Source organism: Thunnus maccoyii, chromosome 13, assembly GCF_910596095.1.
Source record: "Thunnus maccoyii chromosome 13, fThuMac1.1, whole genome shotgun sequence".
NCBI lineage: Eukaryota > Metazoa > Chordata > Actinopteri > Scombriformes > Scombridae > Thunnus > Thunnus maccoyii.
The window spans coordinates 20,691,536-20,716,537 of NC_056545.1; the positions used below are offsets into that span (position 1 = coordinate 20,691,536).

At 39.4% G+C, this 25,002-nt stretch overlaps 2 protein-coding genes across 5 annotated transcripts; one reads left to right on the forward strand and one right to left on the reverse strand.

The window, feature by feature from the left end:
- The first annotated feature begins 1,156 nt into the window (after positions 1 to 1,156).
- On the forward strand, positions 1,157 to 12,953 carry zgc:163098 (uncharacterized protein LOC100037380 homolog). 4 transcript variants are annotated; one of them, XM_042430688.1, is made up of 25 exons: positions 1,157 to 1,317; positions 1,691 to 1,730; positions 2,954 to 3,038; positions 3,320 to 3,431; positions 3,937 to 4,046; positions 4,223 to 4,290; positions 4,394 to 4,494; positions 4,801 to 4,865; positions 4,949 to 5,114; positions 5,233 to 5,432; positions 6,931 to 6,974; positions 8,235 to 8,339; positions 8,437 to 8,503; positions 8,633 to 8,802; positions 8,893 to 9,055; positions 9,141 to 9,220; positions 9,309 to 9,396; positions 9,496 to 9,624; positions 9,791 to 9,980; positions 10,222 to 10,302; positions 10,656 to 10,719; positions 10,815 to 10,965; positions 11,279 to 11,389; positions 12,287 to 12,465; positions 12,564 to 12,953. In XM_042430688.1, exons 3-25 carry the CDS (start codon positions 2,961 to 2,963, stop codon positions 12,682 to 12,684), a joined length of 2,643 nt encoding a protein of 880 aa, XP_042286622.1. In that variant the 5' UTR covers positions 1,157 to 1,317; positions 1,691 to 1,730; positions 2,954 to 2,960; the 3' UTR covers positions 12,685 to 12,953. The 4 variants fall into 4 exon arrangements, with proteins under 4 accessions (XP_042286622.1, XP_042286624.1, XP_042286623.1 ...); XM_042430690.1 differs by having other exon boundaries at positions 1,157 to 1,295; XM_042430689.1 differs by lacking the exon at positions 1,691 to 1,730.
- Positions 12,954 to 13,068: 115 nt separating this feature from the next.
- Positions 13,069 to 23,370, reverse strand: wdr44 (WD repeat domain 44). Its single transcript, XM_042430687.1, has 20 exons — positions 22,841 to 23,370; positions 21,722 to 21,755; positions 20,462 to 20,545; positions 19,117 to 19,726; positions 18,338 to 18,477; positions 18,101 to 18,196; positions 17,862 to 17,998; positions 16,949 to 17,032; positions 16,731 to 16,837; positions 16,378 to 16,529; positions 16,130 to 16,268; positions 15,984 to 16,048; positions 15,715 to 15,831; positions 15,477 to 15,599; positions 15,178 to 15,369; positions 14,950 to 15,051; positions 14,748 to 14,863; positions 14,393 to 14,520; positions 14,150 to 14,284; positions 13,069 to 14,060 (listed from the first exon to the last, which is right to left on the reverse strand). Exons 1-20 carry the CDS (start codon positions 22,915 to 22,917, stop codon positions 13,972 to 13,974), a joined length of 2,727 nt encoding a protein of 908 aa, XP_042286621.1. The 5' UTR covers positions 22,918 to 23,370; the 3' UTR covers positions 13,069 to 13,971.
- Between the last annotated feature and the right edge of the window lie 1,632 nt (positions 23,371 to 25,002).

Sequence of the window (25,002 nt, forward strand, 5' to 3'; positions counted from 1 at the left end):
GCTGCAACTGATGATTATTTTCATTATTGATTTTTCTGTTGAATATTTTCTCAAATCAATTAGTTGTTTGGTCTATAAAATGTCAGAAAATTGTTAATATGTTGATTGCCGTTTCCCAAAGCCCAAGATGCAACAGTCCACACCCTAAATATATTCAGTTTACTATCACAGAGAACAAAAGACGCCAGAAAATATTCACATTTGTGAAGCCGGAACAAAAGAATTTGGGCATTTTTTCTTTAAAAAAAAGAGTTAGTGACAAATTTTCTGTTGATTGACCAATTCTTGCAGCTCTAATAGTTTTAATATTGTCATTTGTCACATTAATTGTTATTGTATCACATTAATAATATTAATATACTGCTAATAAGAATAAGAATAAGATGTAGGTAAAACAATAAAAGGTAATTAAGAACAGAGGATGGGTTACAGTAAGGGAGGGAGCTGCCAGAGTGCCAAGTTGTACAAATATGTTTGTACCTGTTTTTTGTTTATTTGTTTGTTTGTTTGTTTTAAATTGCTACCAAGTTGGCCTCTGTTATATGTCTTGGTAGAAAAGTCCATAATTTTGTGGCATAGTTTAAAGAAAGAATTATAAGGAGGTATTTTCCACTAGATTGTTTCTGTCACCAGTCAAATGATTGATGATGAGGGTAATTTGAGGAACAAAAGCAACATTTAGGGCTCGTCTTTGGTTTGTTTGTTTAGAATTCCAGCTGCTTTTTCCGTGAAAGTCACTTCAGTCCACTCTGCACTTAAAATATGAACATTTCTAAGGGTGTAAGGACCTGAAAGAAGCTTCTGGATATAAGAGTCAAGCAGCCTACACACATGTTTTTCCGTCCACCACGAGACCAATTTAAACCTCAAAGGTCAACTGTAATAATAGCTGCGTTTAAGAAAACCATAGCCAAGTGACCACAACACACATGTGAATATAAGGGAGCACTAATTCAGCTATGACAGTATGAAGACTTTACGACAGAAAAAGTCAAAATTTCCATGAAAGCGGATGTCTCCTTCATGAATATGTATGAGCCCAGAGAGAGACAGACTCTGTACAGTATTGGACTATATAACAAATATAAATAACTGGCAAAAGGAGCATCAATAACAAACTGTAGAGGGCAGCAATTCGCTATTGTAGCGTCTAGTCTGCCGAATCCAACGTCGAAGAAGACGAAGAAGAAGAAGCTGCCCACTGAGCTCCAGTCGCATATATCGCTTCTGATGTTGTGATAGAAATCAGTTGTCGTCGCAACCAAAATGCTGAAGCAATAGCACTTACACACATTGTAAGTTACAGCTTTGGCTAAGGTACGAAGCTGTGTGCATGCAGTGTGGTTTAATGCTCTCCTGTGCGGCCAGTCGGTGCTTTGTTTGTGGCGTTGCAAAAGAAAACGTTAGCTAGCTGAGACTTGAATTCACTGTATGACAACCATAGTTAGCTATGTTAGTTAGCCTTTTGCATCTTTATGGGAGATTATCAGGATTATATTTGATGGAGAAATGTGTATTCAACAGCTAAAGGTTAATGCTGGGTTAGTTTACCAATAGACCGTCAGCTAAGCTAAACATTAATGTTAGCTAATGTTAGCAAAGTGAGGTGATAGTTGAGGTTAACAGCAGGCCCTTTAAACACTATCTGTGCTGGACAGGGACTAAAACTGTTTGTTTGTTACCTTTGCAGTGCAGGGAATTCAGGATACTCTCCAAGTGATATTATCAAGGTAAAAGCGCTGCATTATGTGTTGGAGCTCATCTGTTTGGCTGTTAGTTAGCTAACTTGAAGTTATTACCATCACCAGTTCAGCTCCATCTGTTTCAACAGTTTGCAGTGTATGCCAGCTATGAATAGTACCAGATTTTGCTTTGTGGTGTTCAAATGTGAGTTTGGTTAGTCCCTAATGTTTTCACATTTTCAGACCAGATGCTTTCATTCATCCACATCTCGACAAACAACAAGGGAACTTTTGTGACAGTATTTCATAACATATGCTGGTGTTTTGGATCATCCAGTTATCTACCCAAACTGAGCTTGTGAGCTGATCTGTTGTGTTTCACACTGTCAGTTTGATTCTTTCACACATTGCCTGGATATACTGTATCATCTGGATGAAAATGGGATGCCATAAAGTGATGGAAATAAGTAGGGCTGCAACTAACGATTATTTTCTTCATCGATTAATCTGTCGATTAATTAGTTATTTGTTCTATTAAATGCCAGTCAATGGCGAAAAATGTCGATCATTGTTTCCCAAAGCCCAAGGTGCAACCTAAAATGTCTTGTTTTGTCCTGACCACCAGTCCACAACCCAAAGATAATCAATTTACTGTCAAAGAAGACTAAAGAAACCAGAAAATATTCATATTTAAGAAGCTGGATCCACAGAATTTGGGCTTTTTTTTTCTTGAAAAAATGACTCAAAACAATTAATTTTCTGTTGATCGAGTAATCAACTAATTGTTGCAGCTCTACAAATAAGTAAAGATTGCTTTGTAGAAAACCCCTGTGACAGATGTGTGCTGTATTGCCTATGTATGGGCCCTGCCCTGTGCCTCAGAAGAGGAGGGAGGTGCCCTATTCTTTATTGTTCTCCCTCAACCCTGAAAGTGATGTACAGTTTGTGCACCCTACATAAAGGATGACTTTTTTTGAGACAAAGATGTAGAATATGAGTAACAGGATTACAGTAATTTGAACATCAAATTGGCAAAAAGGTTCAGTTTAAAGGTATGAGGGCAGCCATTGTAGGATTAGATCATATTGTGTTGATGGAATAATAATAAGGCTGTTTGAGGTAAAATAATGAAAAGGGGGGGATAATGTCATAGATTGAACAGTGATGTCACTGTTTGTCATTCATTTAAAAGATATTATTTAATTGTAAATTATATTCTAATTAAAATTTTGACATTTAACTTTCCTTCTCTTTTTTTTTTTTTTTTGCAGTTTGAGCATGGCAGACAGAAAGGGAAAACCTGTCACTCCAATCAAAACACTAACAAAAAAAGAACAAGAAGAGCTTAAGAAGAAGGTAAGAAGGTTTTGGATGTTCTACTTTTGGATATGATTTTAGCTATTTTTGGATTTGTTTAATAATTACATTGTAGTTAAAGAATCTAGCAGTCTAAGATGGACTATAAAACTGCACTTTGTAGAATGAGGATACATCATTTTCCAAATAAAGTATATGTTTGAAATAAATGCATAATAGTATTCACCAATCTCAAAATTTTGAATTTGATCAACAGTGAACAAAGCAAAGGGATAAAATATATACTGAACATGTATATGTGTTTCTTCATGACTTTCCAGGAGGAAGAAAAAGCAGCAGAAGTTTTTGAGGAATTCTTGGCATCATTCGAGACGAGTGAGAAAAGCGGAGTGAAAACTTTTGTCCGTGGGGGTATCGTGAATGCAACTAAAGGTCAGCAGCTGAGACTTCATCTTTTGCACTCCCGTTTTTGGCATGGAATGTCTGGACAAAAAATTAATTATGAGTTGTCAGTTCCAATAATGTTAAGCTGAGTGACCTGGACGTGTTTGGAGATCTAAAAATAAGTATTAGGGAACATCAGGCTGGCTCAGCAGTGAAATAGTTCACCATCTTAATTTTTCAGCGGCCATATTGTTTGAATGGTTTAATAAAATACGTCCACTCAGGGGATCCGTACTCAGCAGTCCTTTATTATCTCTTTAATATCTCTTCCAATACTGAATAGATCTTAAAATTAGTGTTACACAGAAAGACATCCCTGTCCTTTAAGTCTTAACTGCAAACACAGCAATAGAACTGAGACTCAACTAATTCATATCAGTTGCTCCTTGACCTGAGGCCAGTCTGTCTTAAATTACTATCACATGAATTATAGTTAGCATTCCTCATCAGTTGTTGGATTGTCGGTGTTAAGGGTTTGCTATACTTTTTGCAGAGGAGGAAGCAGCAGAGGTCAAGAAAAATAAGCTGTATCGACCCGCGTCAAAGTTTGTCCCCGTGTCCCAGCATGTCTCACCAGCATCGTCTGCTGAAAGCAAAAAGTCTGTAAGTTTGTACTATAATGTTTGTGTGATGGCAAAATTACTGAATTGAGTAAAAATGCAAACTTACCTTTTACACTTACTATAAAGTACCATCTTTAAATGTGCAAACTCTATGAATTACATGTACAGTCAGTCAGTCGTAAGCATAACTACAATGGAAGCCTGTTTGATTAACAGAGTTTTAAAAGAAAGACAGAAGAAAAGAAGAAGAGTAACCTCGAACTCTTCAAAGAGGAGCTTAAGCTGTAAGTATTTTTTGCAAAAGTGCCTGATATCATGTTTCAATTCAGGCTCTTGATAACTTTTTTTTTTTTTTTTTTTTTTTAATGTGTGAAAAAAAAAATGCAGAATACAAGAAGAGCGAGAGGAAAGACACAAAAGGAAGAAAAATGACCCTGTTGGAGGAGGAGGATATGGAGATGTGGACATACCATTATCAGGACGATCAAGTAAGAGTCCCTGTTCAACATCTGTTTTTTTACTGAAGGTTTGAACACAGTAAAATATTTGAATCATCAGCTGGACTACATCCTAATCCCTCATTAGGCCTAGTATTTACATTTTCCTTGCATGGAGAAACCATAATTTAACACATTTAAATGAATGTTTCAGTGTTTATAGATGCCTTTGGATAATTTAATGGTGATGAAGAGTTTAAAAGACAATCACTGCCCAGCCTTGCTCCTCAAGGCTTCAAAATTTTGCTAAACGGCTACTCTGAGTCATGCTAACCTCAATCCTGTTTCTTCCTACAGCATTATATGATGACTTAACAGTGCCAACCACCACTAACCTCTACATTAGCTGCATTAGCCCAAAGGTAATGTCGCACATTGACTTTGATTGGCTCAGCACTGCATAGATGTACATTTAGTCACTGTTCATTTTTTAATTATTTTTCAGATGAACGAGGAGTTGCTCTGCAAAGAGTTTGGTAAGTATGGTCCTCTGGCCAGTGTGAAGATAATGTGGCCCCGAACAGACGAGGAGCGCTGCCGGACTTCCAACAGAGCCTTTGTGGCTTTCATGACACGGAAAGACGCAGAGAGAGCCTTGGCAGCACTTGATGGTACAGTTGACTCTACAGGCTCCATTTACATGCTGCAGCAGCAGGTTTATCTAATAAATTGCTCTTATTATATGCTTCCATACTGACTGTGATTGTGGGATTGTGTTTTGTATCATAGGTAAAGTGATTATGGGGTTTGAAATGAAGCTGGGATGGGGTAAACCAGCTCGCATTCCACCTCAGCCTCTCTACACACCGGTGGGGGTGAGGGCCACACCGCCACCCCCATCTGGTCTGCCTTTCAATGCTCAGCCAAGGGATCGCTTCCGCAATGACTTCACCAAGCCGCTGGGCATGTCAAAGGGGGAGCTTGACAAGGTAACATTGCCTCTGTTCTCTGGAGTGTCTGCATGACCATTTTTTTGTATGCTTGTATATTTTAGTGACAAGTAATGGGTGTTGAGTGTTCTGGGCTGGTGAAGTTGGTGTACAAGAGCAAGAATTACAGTCAGTAAAAGAACCTTTAGAGAAAGTTTTCCATATACTCATATTTTTAGAAAAGTGCACAGTGGAATTTGGCCTTTTTGTTCAATCATTTCAAACTGCAGCAGGGTTGAGACTGATTCAGGAATTGTAATCAAGAATTAAAGGTACCTTGTGGAGTTTCTGACCTCTAGTAGTCCTGATGAAGTTTTGAATGGGTTCATACACGTGTACGTGGAGGACATGAAACAGTCCTGCCACACATAGATATACTGTATATACAAGTATATTGTGGGAAGAGGTCTATCCATTCTTACAGTTATCATAACTCACTGATTTGTCAATCAATCAGTTTTCCAGGAGGTTGCGTTGTGACGAAATACTAGACATTTATGTGTAGTACAGAATAATTTGTTGAAAAAAATGATGATTTTCATACTAAAATACTTCTGTTTAATGCAAAGTAACGGTAGGCTAATATTACTGCAATGAATTAAAATTGAGCCTATGTTTTGTAATTATTTTAGAAGTATTTCCTGTCTTTTTATAATAAGGCTACCACAGCCCAGATGTGATATCTAAGTATATACAGTACCAATCACAAGTTTGGACACACCTTCCCATTCCCTTGAATGAGAAAGTGTGTCCAAACTTTTGACTGTTACTGTGTATCTATGATTTCACACTATTCCACTGATCTACAGGTGGCTGTAATGTGCTAAGAAATGCAGCAGTGTGCCAGCAAAGGCAGTGAAGAAGAGGATAGCAAGCTAGTTAACACAGATGTAAACAATGCAGGGTTTAAAATTCTGAATTAAATCAAATAAAACTGTGCAAATGTTTTATGAGGAACGAAATCCATAGGACACATTTGTCAGACCTCAAAGATACACAATGCGTTTTGGTGAGTAACTAAATACACATAACTTTTGTTTGTTGACAGAAAACTCCACATGGCAGCTTTAATCCATGTTCTACAAGCAAAACTGTCATTTTTTCATCTGTCATTGTAAAAAAAAAAAAACTGAGAATCACTGATTATGTTGCATGTTTGTTCATTCACTTGATTCATCACGTTGTCTGTGTAGTGCCATATTACAGAATGAAGGAGTATGGCAAAGCACAAATTAAAGTAACAGAACAGTTTGTATTTAAAATGATAATGCACATTTTAATCTCTTCAATCTTTTAGATGAATTAGCTTCAGTAGTTTAGATGGTTTAGCATTTTAAGATCATTTGCTGGAGTAAGCTGTGTCACCCCTCCCTCCCCCCATTTCACTGACTATGAATGCTATCGTCGTTTTCTATGCTGTATGTATCCTGCAGTGTTTCATCTGTACAAATACTCACTTTTTTAATATTTTCACTATTTGATTTGACTTCACAAACAGACTCTGTCCGAAGCCGTAGTCAAAGTGGTTATCCCAACCGAAAGGTACACACACTCTTCTTACTACAACTGACCAGCTGTTATAACACAAGTGTTATAGGACGGAGGCTGTGGTGCACTGTTCTTGTGTCCATGCAGATAAGATATTCAGGCAGGAAGTCCCAGTCCTAAGAACTGTAACTGCATTAAAGAAATATGATAACCAAACATAAAAGCCAATGTAATGAATGTAAATGGTCTCTAATTTACATACAGTGAATGCAGTTACTATTACTATTGTAGATACATGTATTTTCTCCCTCCTGTTTGCTTACATACAGAATATTAATGCTGTTTCCGTCATAATATTAAGGCAGTGTGATTGTGAAAAGTGAATAGCAATACTTTGTATATTACTGTTAGAGCCATTGATTTATACCAACATCTTTGAACCCAGGGTTTCCCGTGGGTTGGCTGAGACACTGCAGACCGATACAGCTAGAAGGCAGATAGATGTAATGTTAACCCAAGCCAGATGATGTCAGAAGTAGTTCCTGGGGCTAGAGTAGTGAGGAATATAGAAATGTAACAGCAGTGGCAGATCTGACTCTTAATCAGTAACACTGCATGGAAATGTAGTTGAGAGAGGTTTCAGGCATGAAGCCCCAATTCACTGCAACTATAAATTCTGATTTAGTATACATGGATTATATATTGTTCCAATTATTGAATGAATTTGAACACATCTGAAGAAAATGTGTTACAATTGGTGGCTGTTATCACAAAAGTCTTTAAAAGCCTAAATAAAAACTGGCCTTTAAATTTGGAAAATCTGTGAGTTCTGTAGTTTCAATCTTCTCAACAATCAAACAAGGTAAAATAGCCAAACTTACACTTTGGATTGGGGCTTTGCAACTGTTGAGTGCTCATGAATGGATTTTGCCTCTTGTTGCAGTGTGACTCCTTTTACCCCTTTCACATGCACAGTGAACCAGGAATATTTAAGTATGCTGTCACAGTGTCTGTCCCATGAATAAGGTGTTGTCCGCTATAGCCTGTCACCTTATTATGTTCAACAGTGAACGCTCAGACATGGAGTGACACTGTTACAGTAAACAGGCCAAGTCTCAGCCTTCATCTGGACCAGGGCCAACCTAACACAGTCAGCTGCATTCAGTCTAACAGTGAGTCTGCAGTTTGTACGGGCCACTAGTTCAGTGCAAAGAGGTATTAAGAGATCTCACACTGTAACTGACAGACAGAGAGAAGAGTGCATTAAGGGGTTTTGACACGAACGCTGGTCTAATATACTCTCTTTCCCTGCAGGAATTTATTATTCCTCATTCACAGAATGATAGAGTTTGTGGTGCGTGAAGGGCCCGTGTTTGAAGCCATAATAATGAACAAGGAAAAAAACAACCCCGATTACAGGTACGTACTGTATTGTTGTACCTGGTTGTGTGTTGGTCTCGCAAGTGACCTTGACGGGTACATACTGTATTCATTTGTTCATTCTTTACTGTCTCAGGTTCCTTTTTGACAACAAAAGTCAAGATCACGTGTACTATCGCTGGAAACTATTTTCTATCCTCCAGGTATGTCTTTACTAAATGGGGGAGCACTGTTGAGGTCACACTGATTTAACTCTTTCACGATAGATGAAAATGAAACAGTAGTGTACCTTATGTGATTTTCCATGCGCTTGGCCTTCACCCCCACCACAGGGAGAGTCCTTGACGGAGTGGAGGACCACCGACTTTCGCATGTTCCGGGGAGGCTCCATATGGAGACCCCCTGTCCTAAACAACTACTCACAGAGAGGCGAAGAGAGGGCAGAAGTGGAGGAGGATGCTTCCCCTGAGGAGGAGGTGAAGAAAGGGCAGCTCAGAGCCGAGTAAGTTTTTCTAACATAGTGACATATGTGTTTGTAACTTTATATGAATTAAACGAGAACCCCTGTTATTCTTCTGTAAACACTATTCAGGCACAGACAGAGACTGGAAACACTGCTTAAAGAGCTCACTCCAAGCAGAGAAGATATTGCCAACGCCATGCTGTTCTGTCTTGAGCGAGCAGATGCAGCAGAGGAAGTAGTGGCACACATCACTGAGTCTTTTTCCTTGCTACAGACGCCCCTGCAGAAGAAGGTAAGTCTTTATATTAATAAAGTTTCACACTATGTCTATGTAAAGCATTGAGTGATTCACTCACTTCATAATTCACTTCCTGTAGATTGCCAGATTGTACCTCGTGTCAGACATCCTACACAACTCGTGTGCCAAAGTAGCTGGTGCATCGTATTATCGTAAATAGTAAGACACCATCCCTCAATTCAGCTTGAACACTTTTACCATGTTTTATTTATTCTCCATTTGAGTGTCTGTTTGTCTTTCTCCTCAGTTTTGAAACAAAGCTAACACAGATATTTGGAGATCTTAATGCAGCGCATAAAAACATACAAGCCAGGCTGCAGGCCGAGCAGTTTAAGGTAAACACGTCTTTCATCACTTCCTCACTCAAGGATATTTCCCATCCAAAAAATAGAGCAACAACAAAATGTTTACATTTTCATGTCTTATCTCCTCAGCAAAAGGTCATGAGTTGTTTTAGAGCATGGGAGGACTGGGCCATATACCCGGAGCCTTATCTAATCCACCTTCAAAACATCTTCCTGGGTTTTGCCAAAGCAGGGGAGGAGTCAATAGAGGCAGCAGAGGCGAGCTGAATATATGTCATCTTATTACAGACATAATTCCCTTTTTTCCAGTGGCATTTTAACGAATTGGACACCTGTTTGTGTTAAAAATCATTTGAACATGAAGAAGTTGACGTTCAGGCATGCTACGACACTAACATATCTGCACTTGCCTGTCTTCTTGTAGGAAGTGTCCTCTGATATCGATGGTGCGCCAATGGACAGCTCACTTATAGATGGGTTACCTTTGGACAGAGCTTCTGCGGAGAATCTCGATGGCTGCCCCTTGGGTTGGGACCCTCTGGATGGAGTCCCTGTTGACGACATAGACGGTGTTCCTTTAGGAGCCGCCATTGACGACATTGACGGAATGCCCTGTGAGTCAAAGGGACATCTTTCAACCAGAAGTCTGCAGTTTCCTGTCCCCGTTAGCAGTGTCTCAGATCAATACTCTGATCTCCATGAGGATAGAACATCCAGATAAAGAATTGATAGAAGTTATCAACATCGTTAAATAGCAAACTTAAACCATAATTTGAAAAGTCAGTAAGATACAAGTGGTGTGACTCAGCATTTAATTGATGCCCTGACCCAGATGTCTTTTTTTTTCCCCTTCAGTGGATGACAGCAACGTTCCTCTCTCCAGAGTGCCTTTGTCTAAGTGGGAGAAGACGGGTGATACTGCAACATTTCCTCAAGGTGACACAGCTTTAGAGCTGCAAATATTAGACATTCAGTTAAGTATTTTGATAATCGATTAATCGTTTTGAGTCATTTTTTTAAGAAAAAATGCCCAAATTTTGATTCCAGCTTCTCAAATGTGAATATTTTAGGGTTTATTTAGACATCTATGACAGTAAACTAAATAACTTTGGGTTATGGACTTGGGTTTTTGGGAAACAGCCAGACATTTTTCACTGTTTTCAGGCATTTTATAGACCAAGTGATTAATTGAAAATAATAAATTGTTGCAGCACTATACAGTTTACAATGCCTTCCTCATAACACTCTGCCACCTCTAATCTTGGTCATCTTTCTCCTTTCTCTCTCAGCCAAAACTGAGTCTAAGTGGGACACTGTGGTGGAGCCAGACAGTGAAGATGAAGTGAATGTAAGGTAAGGAATGTGAAAAGCATACCCAGTAGACTTTAACTGTCAAATTGTATGAAAAGTCATAGAATTCATAGTTCTCTTCTCCCTCCTGGCGACAGTGTCAACTCACAGGATGGAGACGAGGACTCAGAGAGTGACAGCAGTGATGACTCCTGCAGTTCGTCCAAATACGACAGTGCAGATTTCCAGAGCTCCCTCAGAAGTTTTCAAATGTCAGAGAGCAAAAGGAAAAGGTTAAGAGAGCTGGAGGTACGTGCACATTTTTTAAAAACATCTTTATGTGCGGTAGATTTTCTGAAAAGTGTTTGCTTTTACAAAAACTATGGTTAACTGGTTAACCCATCCATTTTTGAAATGTAATTTTGTGATTTTTAATTATTTTAAATCATGTTATCGCCAGGTCTTAAATAGAACAGTTAGAGCCACAAGTGTATTTGCATATCCCAATCACCATACACCAATTTAGATTTGACGCCAACTATGGCGTCAAATGTAAATTCCTATGGTAGCTTCAACCATTTGAAAACAAATATGCAAAACTTATCAGATGTCTCTGACACAGGTGAAGGTTATGAAGCTGCAAGATGAGCTGGAATCTGGAAAGAGGCAGAGGAAGTCTGGGATGAGTATACAACAACAGGTGGCACACTACAGGAACAAACTGTTACAGAAGGTGGGTTCTGCATGTTTTCTTTTACCCTGAGTTATTACAGCAGTTGTTATTCACAGTTTTCCCACTATGTATTCTGCAGTGAGGAGTCTCTAAAGCAAGAATGCAGCCACCACTGATCTGTAGGAGAAATATTTCTTTAATCACAAACTGTATGGGAGCAACATTTACAAAAGTGCTTCTCATTAGTACATCAAAATCAGTCTATGACAGTAGTCATTTGGCACAGTAAAAAAGCGAAACTGATGCAAAGCACCCTGAACCAGACCCAGCTGATATGCAGCTGCAGAGTCACAGGGGTAGCAGTTTCAGACTGGCAGACTCCATCCAATCTGCGGCACCTACAGCAGCTGTGTGTGTGTTTGTATTTTACATTTTGAATATGCAAAATTGACGTTTTGTTAACCGAAGCACAGAGGACACAGGTGACACTGCTCCAGGTATCAGTGTGTTCTTTCCTCATTGTTAGTTTGGAGAATTTGGTCCAAAAAAAAAAAAAAAACCCCAGAGGGGTTTGTAGGTTAGAGGGGACACCTGCACGGTGCTAAAATAGTGGTTTCACTAAAATTAATTATCGTAGGATGCTGCATTTTTGACAGTAATATTTTTGGCCACACAGTGAAAACAGCATCTATCAAAAATAAAAAAAACTTCAGCCCAAACACTCAGTAACAACACCTACGTTCTTTGCCTGTAGGTCCTAACATTGATATGTCTACATATGCAGCTCTGAAGTCCTGTTGTTGTTATTTTACTATTACTGTAGGTGGAACAGGTTGTGTAGAGCTGGTCTGACGATGAACAAATAGCTCCCTCTTGTGGAGAACCTGCAGGCTAATAAGCATGAACGAGCGGCGTATTGCATCTCAGTCCATTGGAATGTTTTATTGTCTACCACAGGAGTTTGAAAAAGATGAAGAAAAGAAAGAGAGATCAACATCGAAATCTAAAGACAGGTCAAAGGATGACAGAAAGGACAAAGAGAGGAGCAAAAGAAGTGAGGACGGGGAACGAAGACGAGGACAGAGTAGAGATTCTGATGAGCAGACGCGACAGTCGAGGAGCATCTCTCCTTTAAAGCAAGTGCCATGAGATGTTTTTGTAGTCTGCAAGTGTATTGATCCTGATTGTTATTCTCAAAGTCAATCTGTTGTCGTATGTTCTACCCATTCAACAGGACAAAGTCTCCCAAATGGTCCAAACGGTCCCGATCACCATCTCCAGACCGGAAGGCACGGAAGTCCAGGTCACGGTCACCGCATCGCTCTCACAAGAAGACAAAGAAGAGTAAACACTGACTCTCAACCCTGGATCTTGTCATCCATTACTGTGCTGCATTAGCCTGCAGCTGTCCATGGGTTACACACTGCACCTCTCTGTCCTACAGTGCTTTGTTTTCTTGGTCCCAACTTTAAGTATCCAGGCAGGATTCAGCACTCTTTTGTATGATAAAGTTTGAACACTGTAACTAATTATATATATTTTTGTTTTAATGTTTGTTTTTAAAATGATAACAGAAATGTTGCTGCAAAGCTCAGACACTAAATAAATCACTGTTGGTGATAAATGAGTTTGTTTCTCTCCAAGAGGTGGAGGACATGATCGGTAGGGCTAGGTATCAACATACTTTAACTGCTACTCTACTAAGTTGTTGTCAGATTTTTTTTCAAGGTTAAAGAAGGTTATAAACAAGCATTCATTTTTATTGAGGAAATTAATATAGCATCATTTGGTTCTGTTTACAAAAGCAGTAAGTATGCAATGTTACACAGTAAATTTACAGTCCTTTTATAGAATGAAATGTGCTTTCATTGATCAGAGAAATGTATCAAAAGTACTGAAGAGTCAGTATTGTATCTGAAAGAAAAGTTAAGATACCCAGCCCTAATCATTAGTAACCATATACAGATTTCCTGTACCGTCAGTTTGCTGTCATCAGCTGAAATGTTTCATATTTTAGAGGAAATCTTGAGAAGTTGAAGAATTTAGAAAATGAATCTAGATTTTATAGGCACAAATAATTGGTAAATGACATTTCAAATCACCTTGTTTTCCAGACAAATGGTTACATCTCTTAACACACAAGACACAATAAAATTTGTGACTTACAGTTAGGACAGTGTCTTGCACTTCTGAGGACTTAACTTCTGATATGTGGGAGCAAAAGAAACTAGTAAGGTGCTCATACTATTACAAGTAGCTTTCTAACTATATGAGGTTTGACCATACAGCTGTAAATTTACACAAATCCGAACAGTTTTAGTGTCCGCATACACTCGGCATTTCCGGTTCCTATGAATGCCAAGCCATTCACAGTCGCTTGGTATTAAAGATAAAAAATAGAAATATGACAGGGAATCGCACCCTGTCTGCTTTGTACAGTCCATGTCTTCCATCTATTCCCTCATCTTCCATTTTAGGGTCCCTGTTCTCCCGAAAAAGCTGCAAACAGCTCTTTGTCTCAAAGCAATAACCATTAGGTAGTCAGGTGAGATTAGATGGCCCCTGACTGAATGTCCTTCATCTTTAGGACTGATGTCCGACAGACAGGCCTGAATGAGATGAGATGACAACCTCTGAGGTGCTCAGTACTTTTTTACGTTGATGAAAACCTTGATGGCTCCAGTGAAGTCAGCAGAGAGTAGAACCTCTGTGTGATCTGTCTTTAGGGCACCTGCAATGGACAATTCGATTGTTTAGCATTGAAATGACAGTTACTTGATGTTTCCATATTTATCCATGAATGAATTCAAACAAATGTACCTGAGGGTATTGTTTCAGAGTCTGTGGAGTCCAGGCTCTTGCACTCTGCTTCTGGTTTCTCTACCCCTGTCTCTTGTGGAACAATGAGGCCTGGGTGGGGCGCAAAAATGGCTGAGGTGACCACTGCATTGTGTGCTGAAAGATAAGGAGTGCTTTAGTGACAGTTAAATCAAGGGAAACAAATTAATTAGACAGGTAGTTAAGCTAAAATGCTGTTTGTCATTCAACACACAGCACAGTTACCTTTAATCCCTTCCCAGAAGTCATTGCGGTCCCGTCGTACAGATGTGAATTTACTCAAGTCGTGGTAAGTGCTCCAGATGTACACGTACTTATCCTCCGAGCCACTGACTATGAAGGAGTAGTCATGGCTGTAAGAAGATAGTTGCATGATTAATCCGTCTTTATGAGTGAAAGGTGTAGACTAAGTGTGCTTAATGGGGGCTGGGCAGTTTATGAGAGGCAGTCTAGAGGCAGCAAAAAGGCAATAACACTAACTTCTAAGTGCGGTTCATGGAGACAGGTTTATTACTCAGTGGTTACAAATGCTTCTAAAAAATGCTTAAGCCAAAACCTCATGAAAGGCAACCATCCTCACCTGAAGCTCGCCTTGATCTGGCTGCTGCTGTTGACGTAACCCTTGTATTTCATGGATAGAGACAAGTCCCTCAGGTCGTAAAGGCGGATGCGGGAATCATTTGAGGTCACCAAAATCTATGGAAGGGAAAAAAGAGAGAATTTAGTCGCTGTCTGTCTGACTGACATGCCTAGTTGTATTTATAGTGTAGATCAGATGTTACCTTATTCTCTCCAGGTAAAGGTTCAATACCAGTGATTTTTCGTCCAACTTTGTTCCTGCCTCTGGTGGACCTCACGTGTATTTGGGTGTGGTATTTCAGACGCTGTGAAATGTAAGAAACAGAAAAACACCGTCATTGAAATGACGTCTACAAAACTTTTACAGCAACCTGATAACACAGAATGCGTTTAAGTCTATTCTGTTCTCTAGTCCTTCATTTGAGTATTACCTCTGTGTCATAGAAGATGCATCGGCCATCATAGGTGCCAATTACTGCATATTTCCCATTTTGGCAGAAGTTGGCAGCAGTGATGAGGCGTGTTTGGCCATCCACCTCGTTCCAAAGTGCCACCTTCTTGTCCGGAATGTTCCAGAGCCGTAGCTTTCCATCCAGAGAGCCGCTTAGAAAGTATCTGTCATCCTGGAAGACAAGAAACAAGAAATGTTACTATCAATACAGTCTGGGAGCCAAAATAAGTAGATGGATGCTTTGTGCCAAGAGAAGTAATGCAAGGTGACTCAACTTACTCTGGGATGGAAAGCGATGGCCGTGACAAAATCAATGTGCTGAAAGCAGCAGAGACACTCTCTCCTGGATATGTGCCATAATCTGACTGTTTTATCCATGGAAGAGGAGAGCAGGAAAAAGTTCTAGATTGACACAAAAATTGATTAAGTGAGACAACAGATAAAAACAGTGCTGAGAGCATTTAAAATGTGTGCAGAGGAAGGATAAAAGGATAAAGAGAGGGCAGTGAGACATCACCTTTGACCAGGACAAGTCCAACAGATCAGCTGTATGACCTTTGTACTTGCAGAAGGGGACTTGACGGAAAGGGGCATTCCTGTCCTCTGTATCTGGGTCCTCTGGAGCACAACTTGCCTACAATAAGGGTACATACAGTCTGTTAGGGAAAACATTTAGTATCAAGTCTATAAAATATACAGCATTCCAATACTTGCACTACTAACACTATTAAAAGCAACTGTGAAAGCAGACGACCCACCAATCAGAGCATTCTTAATTTCACTCACCGCAGCATCAGTGTCAGATTTAGAGGAGCATAAACTTTCTTGAGACGGAGAAGGCGAAACTCGACCTGGAGAAGCCAGAGCAAAATGACTTAATTAAAATAATCAATCGTCACACAACAAAAGATCTGACACGCTGATGAGGTTACCTTCAGTGTTGTACTTTAATCTCATGTTATTGAAGTAGTCAAAGGCAGTCTTCAAGACCCAGATGCGAACCACATTATCCTGACCCGCGGTTGCCAGCAGCCTCCCACAGTGAGAGAACTTCATCGTCCAAACGGCCCCCTGAGGACAAGACACGCACACTCTCAACAGCATTCGTTGGTACGTCTTCTTTTAAACATTAACCAAAAGGAAAAAAACAAAACAAAACAAAAAAAACAGATTCTCTTACCATGTGCTCTCCACTCAGGTCCTGCACAACCTTAATCTGATCAAAGTCAAAGGGACCCTTGAAGCTGTGTGCTGCCTTGAACTTGGCAGGCCTGGTGTAAGGCATCCCTTCATCATCACTTGATGATGGATCATCCTGATCTGTATGGAAAACTGGGCCCCACACAAAAAAAAAGCACAACTGAGATTACAAAAAACTGAAAATTTCATAAACATTAGCTTTCACTTGGAAGGGTGAAACATCTTATGCAAGTTGGATGTCTATAATAAATCTTATTAACTATGCTATCAGGAATTTCACCTTCTAATATATTTTAAGTAGTTTAAAAACTTAAAATTACTGTGTTCTTTTACCTTCATCACGTACACTTTTCACTTTGTTGACTGCCTTCTCTCCATATTCTTCAGCGAGATGTTTGGCCTTCTTCACAGACTTGCCCAGGAATTTTTTAAACTGCGTTCTGGTGAGTAATTAGGAACGATTAATTATTAGATTCTTTATAAGATCATGTGGTGTGAGGGGGAAGACACGCAGTTCCAGCGACAGTTTACAAGAAGTCAGGAATCCTTACGTTTTCTGTTTCAGTTTTCCTCCATCTGTGTCTGCAAGCGGAGTCTGAGACTTGTCATCATCATCTGACTGTGCAGCATCATTCCTGAGAGGAAAAAAATTAACAGATCAACTTCCCCTAGAAAATGTACCATTTGTTTTTTCATGATTAGCCTTAAATAAGCACTTCACAGTGGCAAAATGTTTTATAGTGTGCAAACTCTCCAAAGAGAGGAACACTGCCAACAGTGTTCTTGCAGCCCACAGCAACAAGCCTCCTCCCTTTCCAGGAAAAAAGCTTTTTCTTGCCAGATGGAGTGGAAGCTCGAGTGTCTGATTGAGTATGTTTCTCTCCACCTTTGACTATCAGTTTTGTGCAGTATGTTGTAATCCCCTTATTTTGGGATTTTTACTGTGAACCAGGGCCCATTTCACAAAACTTGCAACATGCATGCTGCAATTTGCAACATGAGATATTTTTTTCTCCCATTAACTTTGATATTTCACTAATCAAAACAAATAATATACTTGTGCTGCATGAGCATGCGAGAGCCCTGTAGAACTCACGGAAGCCATAATCTTTTATGAAACATGACGCTGCCACAATATGTGAGTAAGCAGTGCTCACAAAACAGGCCATTTCTCCAAAATGCCAATAGTCTCACTGACTGAAATGACTAACAGCTGCTCTTCTCTCTTTTTGTTCCTGCTGATCTGAGAACACGGTCAGTGGATGTGAAATTCAATTACTCTGACTTGAAGCTGACTTGTGTAGATTACTTTCATTTTCATCTAATTTTCATTGTGTGAGTCATATTCGGTATTGCAATTAACAGGTTTCTCAAAAAATGGCAAATGTATAGAACAGTGAGAAGATATATCGCCAATCACATTTAACAATATTGTTAATACAGAAAAACACATTTTGTGCTTACGTGATGTACTCCTTGGTCCTCCTCATGATGTGCAGAGTGAGGGGGTTAATCCCGGCAGGAAGTTTCTCTTCTGCCTGGATTAGAGGGATCTCTTCCCCAGTGTCCAGATTCTTAATCATTACACTGGCCAGGATTTCCTGTTTTATGATAACAGACAAGTGTGCATTTGGTATATAGAGGGTGTAAGGAATGTGCAAGAGATTAGGTTATCGTTGGAGTCAAAAAATAGGGACTCTTACGTCATCTGTCAATTCTCTACCAGAGTTGGAGCGTGGACGCTGAGGGCCTGGAGTTTGTCCTCCACTCTGAGATGAGGCCTGTTCGTCCTCATTCTCCTAAAAAAAAAAAAAAAAAAAAAACAAGCAATGATGCAAAATAAAAATGAATAGCACATTTAAGAACACTTCTAAACCATATGAAGTTTAATTTTTAAACAGCTTTGCATGAGCACCAAAAAGGTCTGCAGCCTCACTGACCTGTGCTGTCACCACCTTGTCCCCACTGGTGGCACTGGCCAGATCCAAGGAATGCTGCAGCTCTTTGGTTAGACTCCTCACTGTGCTGCTAGGAGACACGAGGCCTGAGGGCTCTAGAGCATCACCACTGACTGCAGACACTGGACAAACACAACACTTCATCTGAAAAAAAATCTCTCTGCTTTGTTTGTGTGCAGTGGTTTGACATTGTTTCTTTCAAACACACATTTGTGGAAATTCCTACAGTTTACTGGTGGCATTGAGCACTTAAACCATTTTCCCTTGTTTTAGGGTTATTAAATCCGTCTATTTAATTAAAAGTTGTTTAATATAAGGGAAGTGAAATGACAGCATAATTTGCAAATACTTTTCTAGTAGTGATCAGCATCGTTCATCTCCCCTTACATCTGAGCAGTGAGTGTTGGGGTCGATGTGTGGCAGATATTTACTCTTAGCTGAGAAGAAGTCTTAGCCTGGGTTCTTTCTGTCCATAAACTATTTTTGTGGTTCAAATCATGCATCATTACCTGAAACACTATTCACACTTAGTGTCACTCACTGTCGTTCTTGCCAAGCAAAACTTGGTGAATTATGCTCACAAAACAAGGACTTGGAAAAGGATATTTCTCTAAAGACTGTACTTTACAGCACTGTCAGATCCTTTAAAACAGTTACTAATGCAGTGATGTCTTCAAGGTCAAGCTCAACATTTCAAAACACTCTTCAGATCAATTGAACGCTTATCAACTTTAGTGCAAACTGTGTACTGTTTTTCCTACCTTCAAGTCCACTTGGCCTCAGACACTCCTGAGACTTCTTGGAAGGTAGACTCTGCCAGGACGGTGGAGGTGGTCTTGGTGGAGGACCTCCGCTGGGAGGGGGCGGTCGTGAGGGAGGAGGCTTCTTGGTGCTGGCTACAATGTCTGGTTCCACTGTGAATTGCCGTGGGGGTTTGGTAGGCCCAGATGAGTCTGAGTCAGTTGGCCTTTCTGTAAAAGGGACCTGGTCTAAGATGTCTGCAGGTCTCTGCTCCTGCTCCCCTTCTGTACCCACAAGTGCACCATCAGGCTGACCCTGTCTTATGGTGCTGGTGATATCCGGGGGCTGAACACGTTCTTGTGTTCCAACTGATAGCCCTGGGACATCGGTGGGTTCAGGGGCAGGTATAGAGCATGCTCCGTTTGCTGCTGCACTTTCCGGTTGTTCCTCTGGCCTCTCAACAAGCTGAGGTTCAACAGCTGGCGCTGCTAGCTCCACGGGAACTTCCTGAGCATTATTCTCTTCCTTTGGCTCCGGCTCCACTCTTACATCAACATGAAGCTGATCTAACAGCTGAGCCACCTCACCAACATTTCCCTTTTGACTCTCCTCAATGATGCTATCAATGATCTATGAGGAAGAGAAAAGATCAGTAAGGTCATTTACAATGGAGTGACTACAATGCAAATCCCATGTCCAGCTTAACTACAACATAAACATGTTATTGTCTCCAGATGTACCTTGTCTTCCTTTGTTTTTACAGCAGTTAACACAGAACAAAAGCTCACAGTTAGAATGATACCTATGTAAAAAGCTGGGTGGTATATGGGATTACACTTGTGTCATAATAACTGAACAAAATCTCCCAAGAATCAACTTGTAGCAAAAAAATGACCTCAAATGCAAAACGTAAGATGACAATATACAAGAATGAAATATTTGATTACAATATTCTCACTTTTCTGTCACTGACCGGGATTTCACTTTTGTGGTCACTTTTTTCACTGCTTTTTCTGTGTTTGATTTTTCAGTTTCGCTGCTGAACAGTTTCAGTTCAGAATTTTTCAGTTTCAGTTCTGGCACAAAGGTCTCATGTGGGCAGGTGTTACATGATTCAATTATGACACAAATTTAACCTCATAGTGGTGCAGCAAAGGAAGCACTCTATGCAATTTCTAAAACATACTAAAATAGCTGTTGGCTCGATTTGGCCCCTCACATCTATAAGACCCACATTACATTTTTGCTTTTGCTTTTCTTATACAACATAAAAATATGAGATTATGATAGAAAAATCTTTTTCTCTTTCCATTTTATCAGAGTCATCATCTGTGGGATACTGAGCAATAACAGAGAAAACCACACCTGTAGGGAATCATCTTGCTGAGTCTCAGATGTGGCCACTCCACAGCTCACATCTTGTGCAGCATTTACTGATCTCTGTGAAAGCTGTACCAAAAACAATAAAAAATACTGTTTACCTATAATAGATACACATAGGAAATTACAAAAGGCACATAAAACTTAATTTATATCGAGGCAGGCAAGCAATAACCCTTGAAACACATGCAGACAGAGGGAAACCTATTTATAGAGCACCGGTACGCTTCTTTAAAATTGACATTTCACATTTGAGACACACTGCTTGCCATGAGAGTAAACTCTGTGACTGACTCTTAAGTAAATTCCAGGGTCTTAGCACTGAAATTATCTATGCATGAAGCACTTCTCCATGATGCAATTTCCTTTTGCAGCAAAACCAATGTTTTCAGCAAATTTTGAAGGGCTTGAGGCTAATGCTGGTCTGTCAGCAAGCAAGGTTTCACTGCTGGGTCCATTTAAATGTCAGTTCCAGTATTGTGTTAATGTTAAAGAGCAGTTCATATTTGCAATTTATCTCTCTCATGAGAAAATGTTATTTAAATTTCAGTTGTAGACGTCTGTGTGGGAAGCAAAGGCTGAGCAACAATGACAGACGATTAATTTCCATGTCATTTCCATATTCCTAGCTGTCAGGAAGGAAGCACAGGCTAACCACTGTTGGAATCTTGTCATCATAGTAAAGGGTTGAATATCTGCAGTCAGTGACTTATCAATTAACAGGCTATTTCAATGTTTTCACACACAATAACAACACATTACCTTGAGGTCTCTTAACACAGGTGAAACTTTAAGGAGAACTACTATAAACACTGAAGTCACCTCTGGATGGTCAATAACACTTAATGTGAGATTACAGATTAAAGAACTGCATACTGTATTAGAAGAGGTGAGTTCAAAGGGCCATTGTTATCTGAATTTGGTGAAATACCCAGATTCATTATGGTCCAAGCCTTTTTTTAACTAGTAAAGAGCAAAGTACCAAAACTAAATAACAAATACTAACAAATGATGTAATCTATCTGCCAAACAAACAAGTAACAAACTACCTCATTAGATTCAATAAAAAAATCCAAAGGATTTAAACATAATACAATTTAATTTAAATCCCAAGCCATGTATTAAGTACCTCTACTTAATTTTCAAGCCCTGGTAACATTCAAACTCAAGTAGGAATAATCATTCTACAAGCAAGTCAGCAGATACTGCTTTGTTTCAACAGTGCCTGACTTTAGATAAACATACCTGAGGCGAAGGAATGAGAGACTTTGAGGGTGACCTAAAAAAACACAAAAGGACACAGCTCAAAAATGTAATGAAAGTCAATGTCTAAAATATAACACCCTAGAACAAATTTAATTTTAAATCAAATGTACAATTATTTTAACTGTCCTCTTGGGCAGTTGTTCAGTGAGTGTTTAAAATGTTTTTTTTAATCCAAATGTGAAATACTGATTTTCAGACGTTATGTAATTACACAAAACTTTCAGATTGTGGTTGCTACCAAATGAAGTCTGAACGCAAGATACAGTCAACAATGGTCTTTGATTCTGTGTGCTTAATGTTGTTTCATATAACTTCAATCAATAATAAAGAAATGCAACTAAATCCTGCCAAAATGTCCACGAATGTCGTCCATTTACTAATATGATTTATACCATGCATGTTAAATAGAGTGAGTGTACTAAATGGATATTTGCAGAGTAGCCTCCACATTATATATATATAAACTCTCTAGTCGCCACTTGTCATAGTGAATGAGGGAAAATAACAAAGCCACTAGGCAGTAACAGCCTGTTATTGGTGAAATTGTCTTTAATCAATCTATGATAGTAGTATTTCCTAACATTATTTTCAAAACATGGCGATGTTTGTTCCAGTTAGTCATTGTACCCACAATCCAAAACTCCAAGCTCCCATAATGACAGTCATTAAGATCATTTTGGTGTTATAACAAACAATATTATAGAATGGAAACTGCTGATTTGCATATTTGTTGCAGCTTTCAAAAGGAAACCTGTTCCTGCAAACAAACCTTATCCTACTGATCTCAGGAATAACATCATGTGACTTGTGTGGTAGGCTAGACCCTCCCTGTACTAACATTAAACAGCTAGAGAATCAAAGTATGACACTATACAACAACTTTAAAATGTTAAAATATACTAAATTGATTGGACAGTAATTAGCAGCTGATTCTAGACTTGTCTTTGAAGCAGCTCGCTGTCTGTAAGAATGAGCACTCTGCACATTTAGCTTTTTCTAAGTTGGCTAGATACTTAAAACTTATGGCTGAGGAGCAGAAAAGCGTGTTGCATTAGTCTCTTATATCTAACGTAATATTATAAACATGTGTTTCCTTACACTTTTGGAGATGGAGAAAAATTAACGTCCTCGGAAGCATCATAGAATTCCTCGGTGTCACTTGTATCTGACGCCATGCTAACGTTAATTTAGCTCGCTAGCTAGTCTAAGTTAGACGCCAGGCAGCTGTCTAAAAGCCTAACCCGCGAATGAGTTAGGTGTTAGACACATGCGTCCGTCTCTCTATTTCCTGCCTTTTCGATATTAGTGTTATAATCAAAAAAAGGCTTGGCCCAGGCGTCGTCAAACAACCATTTTTCCTGTCACGCCATAACGTTACAGTAAGCTAAACCTACTGCTAGGCTAACAAACGTTATCTGGTCGTATGACTGGCCAACACTCACTGCTGCTAACTAGCTTTCTGCGCTCTTTTAAAGATATCTGGCTCACAGAAAAGTATCTTCCATGAAAGCAGACACCAAAAAGCGCGTCTTTACAACGACAAACACTTGGTCAGCTGTCAGCCTAACGGAGTCAGCGAGCCGCGTCATAAACAAACCAGTAGAAAAATACATCTAAACGAGGTGAGTCAAAGGGCGGGGCACAGGAGCCTTCTTCTTCTACTACACTGCTCATGTTGTCACTTTACTGCCCTCTACTGGACTTATGTAAGAATGGCAGTCAAGAGAAAAACCAGGGATAGGCTGACATGTGTCATAGGATGCTGAGTTGGTAGAGACCAACCAGAGGTCTTTATAGAGATTGTTGGCCATCCCCTTGGCCTCCAGCAACAGCCATTAAACTGTTCTAAACTGGTTTTACTGGCCAGATCCCATAAGTGTGTTTCTGCACATGCAACCATTCCTCACCCTCAATGTAGATATTTTGCATGAAACCAGCTGCCTGACACCAACCCTGCAAACAAACACACTTCACTTCTTTGTTAAATACGTTATTTACAGATAGTGAATAAATAATAGTAATTTAAAACACACGTATTTGTTACTTCCATAAGTTTTGTCTGTAGAATACATCATGTCTGGCATGTAGTGGTACAAAGATGGCATTATTTTTCTGATACAACACTGAACAACATCTCCTCACACTATGTATAGACTTAAGCCATGATAAAGTCCTGGGCCACATGCACATTTTGCATAATACTCAGTCACTCACAGTTCAGAACAAGCTGATGGACTCTAGATGTTCAATAATGTGATAGATAACACATAGTACTGTACATGTACTGTATTACTGTCACTGGGATTGTGTATACCATAGAGAGGGCAGCTAAAGGAAGAGAACTGGGCAAATTCATGATTGTTTAAGCGAATTAGAAGTTTCCACTTTCCATTTGCAGGCACAATAACTGTCTCATTTACCAACAATTTCTACTCATTTATTTTTGGACTGTGTCTTTGGTTCGTTGTTCAAATGAAGGTGATGTTTGTTGAGCGTAAAAATAGAAATATGATCACTAGTATAGTGGTGGAACAGTGTCAGCAGCACCATGTTGGTCCTGAAATTAAGAGTTTAAAGTGGGGTTTGTCACAGCCACAGCAAAATAACTGTGACATTGGTAATTTGAGACTAATTTAGCAGCTAGGAGAAGGAAACAAAAAGAATTTATGATTTCATAATTTTAGGGTTTTCTGGCAGTGTCTGGACAGAATATTCGAGAGTCCTCGAGATCCTGTCTCCAAGTCTCCTTGCCATGTTGTCAAGTTACATTAAAACAAGGCAAAAATCTATCATCATGTACCATAAATCATAAACACTACAGATCTTAGAAATAAGGTCTAACTTTGTTTAATGCCTGGACTATTTAGAAACATGGTACATACTGTAAATGCCTTGAGTAAAATTAACCAAAATAGCAGAACGGACTCTCAATATAAAGGCATATCAGCTTTTCATTTCAGGCATTATCAGATTAAAATATTATATTTCAATGCCAGTGGTAACACTTGCACCCCCCTCTTCAAGACCAACAGAAAAATGAACAGACACAGCTTCACATGTCACAGGAACTTTAGAATACAGCTTTTTATTTAGAAAACAGCCAAACAGATATTTCAATACAACAACATTTCATTTGAACATACTCTCGAACATACTGAAGTCAACTGATTTCTTTTTAAGCAGTGCTCTTATGGCTTTTTAAACCTCCTCACTCCTTCTTCTACTTCTGTCACAAGTAGTTGAATGTTTTTCGCTGGAGG

Coding starts and splice junctions, on each gene's coding strand:
- zgc:163098 (XM_042430688.1), top strand. CDS start 2,961: ATGGCAGACAGAAAGGGAAAACCTGTCACTCCAATCAAAACACTAACA. Junction 8,340..8,436: donor AAAAACAACCCCGATTACAG/GTACGTACTGTA, acceptor TTACTGTCTCAG/GTTCCTTTTTGACAACAAAA. Junction 11,390..12,286: donor GGAACAAACTGTTACAGAAG/GTGGGTTCTGCA, acceptor TGTCTACCACAG/GAGTTTGAAAAAGATGAAGA.
- wdr44 (XM_042430687.1), bottom strand. CDS start 22,917: ATGGCGTCAGATACAAGTGACACCGAGGAATTCTATGATGCTTCCGAG. Junction 18,478..19,116: donor GAGGCCAAGTGGACTTGAAG/GTAGGAAAAACA, acceptor GTGTTTGTCCAG/TGTCTGCAGTCAGTGGTGAT. Junction 17,033..17,861: donor AGGACCAAGGAGTACATCAC/GTAAGCACAAAA, acceptor TTTTCCTCTCAG/GAATGATGCTGCACAGTCAG.